Genomic DNA, 10,394 nt, shown 5'->3' with positions numbered 1-10,394 from the left:
CTCTTGATGCACTGACACCAGCCTCAGTCCACTCCTTGTGAAGCTCTCCTAAGTTCTTGGAATGACTTTTCTTGACAATCCTCTCAAGGCTGCAGTCATCCCTATTGCTTGTGCACCTTTTCCAGCCAGCCTTTTCAGCAATGACCTTCTGTAGCTTACCCTCCTTGTGGAGAGTGTCAGTGATCATCTTCTGGACAACTATCAAGTCATCAGTCTTCCCTATGATTGTGGTTGCATGTACTGAATTAGACCGAGAGATACATGGTCTTTATACTGTTTTACTCAAACTCAAAATGTAGTATTAAAATATTTTGAGATTTTTTTATGCTTTAGGCCATAATTATCAAAATTAAAATAGAAAAAAATGCTTGAAACCTTTTAGCTTATGTGTAATGAGTCAAAAATATATTCAATTTTCACTTTCTTAAATAACTGATGGAATATGTTGAACTTTTTCATGATATTCTAATTGTTTGAGATACAGGCATGTACACACTTTCGATGTGATGATAAAGGCTTTGAGAGTCTAAAAATGTTTGGTTTAGGTACCTTGAAAGTGCTTGAAAAATCTTTGAATTTTACTTTTGAAAAGCGAACCGACCCTGGTTAAAATAATTTGTTGAACTAAATTACACTGTTTTGTGTACACCAGTCAGCCATTTAAAAAAAAAAACCCCAAAAACTTACAGGTAAAGTAAATTACATTGGTTATATTGTTATAGTAGCACCTATCAAGAGGTGGGATATATTATAGGTAGGATATAATATTCAGTTCTTGAAGTTGATGTTTGGAAGCAGGAAAAATGAACAAGTGTAAGGATTTGCACAACTTTGACAAGGACCAAATCGTGATGGCTAGATGACTGAGTTTGAGCATCTCCAAAATGGCACATCTTATGGGGTGTTCCCAGTATGCAGTGGTTAGTACCTATGAAAAGTGGTCCAAGGAAGGACAACCAGTGAACTGGCGAAAGTGTCATGGGTTTTGAAGGCTCATTGATTTGGGCACAAAGGCTAGCCCAAATGATCCAATCCTACAGAAGAGCTACTGCAGCACAAACTGCTGAAAAAGTTACGGTAATACTGGCTAAAACAGAAAGGTGTCATATACATATAAATTTAAACTTACATCTACACTGAGTGCAGAATTATTAGGCAAGTGAGTATTTTGACCACAACATCCTTTTAATGCATGTTGTCCCACTCCAAGCTGTTTAGGCTTGAAAGCCTACTACCAATTAAGTATATCAGGTGCTGTGCATCTGTGTAATGAGAGGGGGTGTGGTCTAATGACATCAACACCCTATATCAGGTGTGCATAATTATTAGGCAACCTCTTTTCCTCTGGCAAAATGGGTCAGAAGAGAGATCTGACAGACTTTGAAAAGTATAAAATTGTGAGATGTCTTGCAGACGGATGCAGCACTCTTGAAATTGCGAAGATGTTGAAACGTGATCACCGAACAATCAAGCGTTTCATTGCAAATAGTCAACAGGGTCGAAAGAAGCGTGTGGGGGAAAAAAGGGGCAAAATAACTGCACATGATCTGCGGAAAATCAAGCGTGAAGCTAACAAGCAGCCATTAGCATCCAGTTCTGCCATATTCCAGAGTTGCAACATTCCTGGAGTGTCAAAGAGTACAAGGTGTGCAATACTGAGGGACATGGCCAAGGTAAGGAAGGCTGAAAAACGACCACCACTGAGTAAGGCACACAAGATAAAACGTCAAGACTGGGCCAAGAAATATCTTAAGACTGATTTTTCTAAGGTGCTGTGGTCTGATGAGATGAGAGTGACTCTTGATGGGCCAGATGAATGGGCCTGTGGCTGGATCAGTAATGGGCACAGAGCTCCACTCCGACTCGGACGCCAGCAAGGTGGAGGTGGAGTACTGCTATGGGCTGGTATCATCAAAGACGAGCTTGTTGGACCTTTTCGAGTTGAGGATGGACTCAAACTCAACTCCCAGACCTACTGCCAGTTCCTGGAAGAAACCTTCAAGCAGTGGTATAGGAAAAAGTCAGCATCTTTCAAGAAGAACATGATTTTCATGCAGGATAACGCTCCATCTCATGTGTCCAAATACTCCACTGCGTGGCTAGCCAGTAAAGGTCTGAAAGGTGAAAAAATAATGACATGGCCCCCTTGTTCACCTGACCTAAACCCCATAGAGAACCTGTGGTCCATTATAAAACGTGAGGTCTACAAAGAGGGAAAACAGTACACCTCTCTGAACAGCGTCTGGGAGGCCGTGGTTGCTGCTGCACACAATGTTGGTCGTGAACAGATAAAGAAATTGACAGAATCTATGGATGGAAGGCTTTTGAGCATCCTCATGAAGAAGGGTGGCTATATTGGTCACTGATTTGTTTTTGTTTTGTGTTTGAATGTCAGATATGTTTATTTGCAAATCTGGAGTTGTCATATCAGTGTACCTGGTGAAAATAAATAAGTGAAATGGCTACATATTTGTTTTTTATTAAGTTGCCTAATAATTCTGCACAGTGAAAGTTACCTGAACACATACATATTCTCCTAAAATGGCCAAAACTAAAAACACCCCACTCTAACTTCCATACATATTCAGCTTTGATATTTATGAGTCTTTCTGTTTGATTGAGAACATAGTTGTTGTTCAATAATAAAACTAATCCTCAAAAATACAACTTGCCTAATAATTCTGCACTCCGTGTATATATACGGGCGGCATGGTGGCATAGTGGTTAGTTAGCACTGTCGCCTCACAGCAAGAAGGTCCGGGTTTGACCCCCATGGCCGACAAGGGCCTTTCTGTGCGGAGTTTGCGTGTTCTCCCCGTGTCCCCATGGGTTTCCTCCGGGTGCTCCGGTTTCCCCCACAGTCCAAAGACATGCAGGTTAGGTTAACTGGTGACTCTAAATTGACCGTAGGTGTGAATGTGAGTGTGAATGGTTGTCTGTGTCTATGTGTCAGCCCTGTGATGACCTGGCGACTTGTCCAGGGTGTACCCCACCTTTTGCCCGTAGTCAGCTGGGATAGGCTCCAGCTTGCCTGCGACCCTGTAGAACAGATTAAAGCAGCTAGAGATAATGAGATGAGATCTGTATACACAACTTACAACTGTATAACCTATATACATAGGTTTGTGAAAAATTGTGCTGCATGTCTTGACCAGGACGCTATTGTAAAAGAGATTTTTTTTTTAAATCTCAGTGAGTCTTTCCTGGTCAAATAAAGGTTAAATTAAAAAAAAAATCTTATTCTGTATATTCTTCCATTCTTAGTTTGTTTACTATCTTCTTGTTAATTTCACATCTTGTAATAAATGCTGTGTACGTAATTTTAATGCATGCACCAAGCACAACTCACAAAACTCAGAATTTTATTCATCCATGAACTCATGTTTAATTTCTTGGGAGGAAACACAAACATGTATATGACAAGACTTGTGCTTTCATGATGTGTTCTTAAATACAACCCTGATTCCAAAAAAGTTGGGACAAAGTACAAATTGTAAATAAAAATGGAATGCAATAATTTACAAATCTCAAAAACTGATATTGTATTCACAGTAGAACATAGACAACATATCAAATGTCGAAAGTGAGACATTTTGAAATTTCATGCCAAATATTGGCTCATTTGAAATTTCATGACAGCAACACATCTCAAAAAAGTTGGGACAGGGGCAATAAGAGGCTGGAAAAGTTAAAGGTACAAAAAAGGAATAGCTGGAGGACCAAATTGCAACTCATTAGGTCAATTGGCAATAGGTCATTAACATGACTGGGTATAAAAAGAGCATCTTGGAGTGGCAGCGGCTCTCAGAAGTAAAATGGGAAGAGGATCACTAATCCCCCTAATTCTGCGCCAGCAAATAGTGGAGCAATATCAGAAAGGAGTTTGACAGTGTAAAATTGCAAAGAGTTTGAACATATCAACATCTCCAGTGCATAATATCATCAAAAGATTCAGAGAATCTGGAAGAATCTCTGTGCGTAAGGGTCAAGGCCGGAAAACCATACTGGGTGCCCGTGATCTTCGGGCCCTTAGACGGCACTGGATCACATACAGGCATGCTTCTGTATTGGAAATCACAAAATGGGCTCAGGAATATTTCCAGAGAACATTATCTGTGAACACAATTCACCATGCCATCTGCCGTTGCCAGCAAAAACTCTATAGTTCAAAGAAGAAGCCGTATCTAAACATGATCCAGAAGCGCAGACGTCTTCTCTGGGCCAAGGCTCATTTAAAATGGACTGTGGCAAAGTGGAAAACTGTTCTGTGGTCAGACGAATCAAAATTTGAAGTTCTTTATGGAAAACGGACGCCGTGTCATTCGGACTAAAGAGGAGAAGGACGACCCAAGTTGTTATCAGCGCTCAGTTCAGAAGCCTGCATCTCTGATGGTATGGGGTTGCATTAGTGCGTGTGGCATGGGCAGCTTACACATCTGGAAAGACACCATCAATGCTGAAAGGTATATCCAGGTTCTAGAGCAACATATGCTCCCATCCAGACGACGTCTCTTTCAGGTAAGACCTTGCATTTTCCAACATGACAATGCCAAACCACATACTGCATCAATTTCAGCATCATGGCTGCATAGAAGAAGGGTCCGGGAACTGAACTGGCCAGCCTGCAGTCCAGATCTTTCACCCATAGAAAACATTTGGCGCATCATAAAATGGAAGATACGACAAAAAATACCTAAGACAGTTGAGCAACTAGAATTATATTAGACAAGAATGGGTTAACATTCCTATCCCTAAACTTGAGCAACTTGTCTCCTCAGTCCCCAGACGTTTACAGACTGTTGTAAAGAGAAAAGGGGATGTCTCACAGTGGTAAACCTGGCCTTGTCCCAACTTTTTTGAGATGTGTTGTTGTCATGAAATTTAAAATCACCTAATTTTTCTCTTTAAATGATACATTTTCTCAGTTAACACATTTGATATGTCATCTATGTTCTATTCTGAATAAAATATGGAATTTTGAAACTTCCACATCATTGCATTCCGTTTTTATTTACAATTTGTACTTTGTACCAACTTTTTTGGAATCGGGGTTGTATTATTATTTAATATTTATTTTATTTATAAACTTCGCCTATTAAATGGCAGGGAATCCTCAACAGAGCAATAAGCTCCAATACCTGAGGTCCCACAAAATTACAAAAATTTAATTTAAATAGTGCAATAAATAAATAAATAATATATATTTGAAAAAGAAAAAAAATGGAAAAAAAACAGGCCAAAAGTATACAGACTAATAGCAGCACAAACTGGCGCCGAGAGTGGAGATTGGCCGACATGTATGACATTTTACACACACATTTTTAAAAGCCTGTGGTCTATCAATATCAAAATAACGCCTAGTTAAATTATAAAATTAAAAAATTATATTAATGTATTTAATGTAAATGATTTAATGTAAATAAGAACTTAAAAAGTTGATACACCCAAGCATTCTTTACATACAAGTCCTTTTTGCATATACAGTGGTGCCTGGAAGTTTGTGAACCCTTTAGAATTTTCTATATTTTTGCAAAAATATGACCTAAAACATCATCAGATTTTCACACAAGTCCTAAAAGTAGATAAAGAGAACCCAGTTAAACAAATGAGACAAAAATATTATACTTGGTCATTTATTTATTGAGGAAAATGATCCAATATTACATATCTGTCAGTGGCAAAAGTATGTGAACCTTTGCATTTAGTATCTGGTGTGACCCCCTTGTGCAGCAGTAACTGCAGCTAGACGTTTCTGGTAACTGTTGATCAGCCCTGCACACTGGCTTGGATGAATTTTAGCCCATTCTTCCATACAGAACAGCTTCAACTCTGGGATGTTGGTGGGTTTCCTCACATGAACTGCTCGCTTCAGGTCCTTCCACAACATTTCGATTGGATTAAGGTCAGGACTTTGACTTGACCATTCCAAAACATTAACTTTATTCTTCTTTAACCATTCTTTGGTAGAATGACTTGTGTGCTTAGAGTCGTTGTCTTGCTGCATGACCCACCTTCTCTTGAGATTCAGTTCATGGACAGATGTCCTGACATTTTCCTTTAGAATTCGCTGGTATAATTCAGAATTCATTGTTCCATCAATGATGGCAAGCCGTCCTGGCCCAGATGCAGCAAAACAGGCCCAAACCATGATACTACCACCGCCATGTTTCACAGATGGGATAAGGTTCTTATGCTGGAATGCAGTGTTTTCCTTTCTCCAAACATAACGCTTCTCATTTAAACCAAAAAATTCTATTTTGGCCTCATCCATCCACAAAACATTTTTCCAATAGCCTTCTGGTTTGTCCATGTGATCTTTAGCAAACTGCAGATGTGCAGCAATGTTCTTTTTGGAGAGCAGTGCCTTTCTCCTTGCAACCCTGCCATGCACACAATTGTTGTTCAGTGTTCTCCTGATGGTGGACTCATAAACTTTAACATTAGCCAATGTGAGCAAGGCCTTCAGTTGTTTAGAAGTTACCCTGGGGTCCTTTGTGACCTCGCTGACTATTACACGCCTTGCTCTTGGAGTGATCTTTGTGGGTCAACCACTCTTGGGGAGGGTAACAATGGTCTTAAATTTTCTCCATTTGTACACAATCTGTCTGACTGTGGATTGGTGGAGTCCAAACTCTTTAGAGATGGCTTTGTAACCTTTTCCTGCCTGATTAGCATCAACAATGCTTTTTCTGAGGTCCTCAGAAATCTCCTTTGTTTGTGCCATGATACACTTCCACAAACATGTGTTGTGAAGATCAGACTTTGATAGATCCCTGTTCTTTAAATAAAACAGGGTGCCCACTCACACCTGATTGTCATCCCATTGATTGAAAACACCTGACTCTAATTTCACCTTCAAATTAACTGCTAAACCTAGAGATTCACATACTTTTGCCACTCACAGATATGTAATATTGGATCATTTTCCTCAATAAATAAATGACCAAGTATAATATTTTTGTCTCATTTGTTTAACTGGGTTCTCTTTATCTACTTTTAGGACTTGTGTGAAAATCTGATGATGTTTTAGGTCATATTTATGAAGAAATATAGAAAATTCTAAAGGGTTCACAAACTTTCAAGCACCACTGTATACTCTTAACAATTATAAGCAGTTATAGAATCAATTTACAGCAGATAATTACACTGATTCATTCTTCAAAATAAAATACATTTGCATTTCTTCACATGTCCTTGGCATTTCATTGGCATTATTCAAAAATGAATTCATCTTACACATCTTCTCATTTCTTCTATTTCTGTAGGCATTCTTATATATCGTTTTCTAGCCTAAGGCAGAAAGCTTCACCTATTGTTATATCATGAGCTAAGACAAATACTTCTAAATAATTTACATTAGAGAAATATGGGTGATATTTTGCTTCATAACATACACTTCATACTGTGCTCTCTCTCTCTCACACACACACACACACACACACACACACACACACACACACACACACACACACTTCCTGTAATACTGACCACCTGACAGCTGACACCACATCAGTATAAATATTTTTTTCCATATCATGATGTTATGCAAACTATCAATAATTAGTTAATATCAGAATTATACAGGGTGTTTCAAAAAAAATTGATATTATTTGAAATGTTAATATCCCAGAATGATACCAAATTTTTTGAAACACCCTGTACTATGCTTAATCAGCACTGTAACAAAATGAAATATCAAATTAAACTTTATATTAAGAACAACAAAAAGCAGACTTTTAAATTGTTTTTATTGATTGAAAATGAAATTCAAGTGCAAAAACTCTTTTATGAAGAAGTTTTATAAAACTTTGACTAATCTTTTCAGTTTTCATTCCATATATAATTGGATGCAGGAGGGGTGGGATCAGAATAAAATGTACAAATAAGAAAACATTAAGCTCTTTTGGAAGATAATAATTTAATCGATTATATATTACAGAGAACAGAGTAGCCGATGAGAAATTAATAAATGTGATTAAATGAGGGAGACAAGTTTTTAAAGCCTTTTTTTTGGCATTTGCTGAGGCTTTCAAACTAACTAGTAATATTTTTACATATGACATAACCACAAATAACAAAGGAAAAACAACAAAGATAACTACCAGAGCAATGCCATACAGGTTTCCAAATACACTCTTAACACAGGAGAGGTTGACAACAGCCAAGTTATCACAAAACAGCTTGTTTATAGTGTACCTACACAAAGGCATCTGTGAAGTAAGGTGTATTTGTATACCTACAAAACAAATCGGAAAAATATAGGTGATGCCTAGAAGCAACCTAACTTTCATTGCTGTCATTATGTTGTGATACTGCAATGGTTTACAAATCGCAACATATCTATCATATGCCATAACCATTAATATTAAATATGCACATGCTCCATACGTAGTGACACAGAATACTTGAAACAGACAGTAGTGAAAGGAGATGAATTTCATATTAACAAGAAGGTTGTTCATGATGTGAGGCAGGACTGCAGAGCTTCCAATAAGCCCATTCAATGCCAAATTGAATAAAAATACATACATAGGTTTGTGAAAACTTGTGTCAAGATAGATTACCAGCATCAACAATAAATTTGCAAAAAGTGTGGCAAGATATGTCAACAAAGTAACAAAGAAAACTGCATAATTGAGAGGCCCAGGAGGTCCATAAGACAAAAAAATTAAAGTTATGTTAAAATTGAGCATATTTATTGAGTCTGTAAAAACAAAAGACAGAGTAGACATTATAGAACAGCACTGCCAGGCCAGTTACATCCCACTTAATGTATTACTCTTAAATCTCTATAAAGGAATCAAAAGACTTACAAATACTGAGGACCATACCTTGAGTTAGTTAAGACTTTGAAATCACAAGCTTGAGAGTTTTCTGAACTGTTCACCAGAAATTGGTTTATATAACTTGCCTTTAGATGTCAGAAATTTCTCAATGGAAGACAACAGTTTTCCCTCTGGTATTAAATAAGAAGTACTGCATGTTATCTTAAGGTCAAAGGTACAGTGGATAATGTGGACACTTTGACTATTCGTAAAAATCTGAAATAAGCAGATATTTGATGACTATTAATACAACCCCAGTTAATTTCTCACTGAAAGAAAAAAAAAATAGGAATGTCTATCCATCCATTATCTGTAGCCACTTATCCTGTATAGGGTCACAGGCAAGCTGGAGCCTATCCCAGCTGACTATGGGCAAGTTGCCAGGGCATCGCAGGGCTGACACATAGAGACAAACAACCATTCACACCTATGGTCAATTTAGAGCCACCAGTTAACCTAACCTGCATCTCTTTGGACTGTGGGGGAAACCAGAGCTCACCCACAGAGTCATGGGGGGGGACATGCAAACTCCACACAGAAAGGGCCTCGTCAGCCGCTGGGCTTGAACCCAGGACCTTCTTGCTGTAAGGCAACAGTGCTAACCACTACACCACTATACTGCCCAATAAGAATGCCTTTTCTGGAATTAATTGTTGCTAATGATGTAATTTTAGACCAAAAAGACTCGGTAATTTGATGAGTTTATCAGTGTAGCACTCTCGTGACTCTTTTATTTAGTGCTTCAAGGGAAGATATGGAAAAGGCATGAGGGAATCTTGAAATAATCATCAAGAAATAATTATTTCAACAAAACCACAGGTGCCACTATTATTGGCACCCCTGTATTTAATACTTTGTACAACTTCCCTTTGCCAGTAAAACAGCACTGAGTCTTCTCCTATAACATTGTATAAGGTTGGAGATACAGAGCAAGGCATCTGAGACCATTCCTCTTTACACAATCTCTCCAGATCATCCAGGGTTCTTGGGCCTTTCTTGTCCACTCTCCTCTTCAGCCCATAAGTTTTCAATGGGGTTCAGGTCAGGGGACTGCTAAGCTGCTAAGATTGTCTGACAAGATGTAAAGAGTCAACAAGCTCCCAGTGACAGAAAATCATAATGCTATAGCATCCAATGATATTCTAGAGAACTGTGTGCTTCAAACTTTGTGGAAACAGTTTGGAGAAGGGTTTGTTGAGGATCTATACCATCTAACAAGATGCTACTGTACAACAATCCTCACAGAACCTTCTGCAAATGCACAAAACTAAACTGATTTTCATCCTTTTATTGAAAACAAACATATAAACTTTAAAATTATGTAATTTGAGTGTATGCTAACTGAATACATAATTGTTACTCACTGCAGAAAACCAGGTGATGTTTTACAGGGTTTTGAAGTGGTTCAAAGACAACTGACTTTATTCATTGTTTAGTTTTGCATTCATATGAAAAAGAAAATGGAACTGAGGCAGAGATGCCAACATACACGATTTGGGCATAGCAACTACGGATTTGAAGCACAATTACAGTGCTACATGTCGACCTGAAAATAATAATTTTTTCAAC

At 38.1% G+C, this 10,394-nt stretch overlaps 1 protein-coding gene across 1 annotated transcript; it reads right to left on the bottom strand.

Annotated features, from left to right (window-relative positions):
- Positions 1 to 7,736: 7,736 nt before the first annotated feature.
- On the bottom strand, positions 7,737 to 8,732 carry LOC132901146 (olfactory receptor 52K1-like). The gene has a single exon (XM_060943498.1). The coding sequence runs from the start codon at positions 8,730 to 8,732 to the stop codon at positions 7,737 to 7,739; it is 996 nt and encodes a 331-aa protein (XP_060799481.1).
- Positions 8,733 to 10,394: the final 1,662 nt, after the last annotated feature.

The sequence above is a fragment of the Neoarius graeffei genome, chromosome 17, assembly GCF_027579695.1.
Source record: "Neoarius graeffei isolate fNeoGra1 chromosome 17, fNeoGra1.pri, whole genome shotgun sequence".
NCBI lineage: Eukaryota > Metazoa > Chordata > Actinopteri > Siluriformes > Ariidae > Neoarius > Neoarius graeffei.
This window is presented reverse-complemented; position numbering and strand designations above follow the sequence as displayed.

Excerpts from the sequence above, each read along its gene's own strand:
- LOC132901146 (XM_060943498.1), bottom strand. The coding sequence starts at position 8,732 with ATGTCTACTCTGTCTTTTGTTTTTACAGACTCAATAAATATGCTCAAT.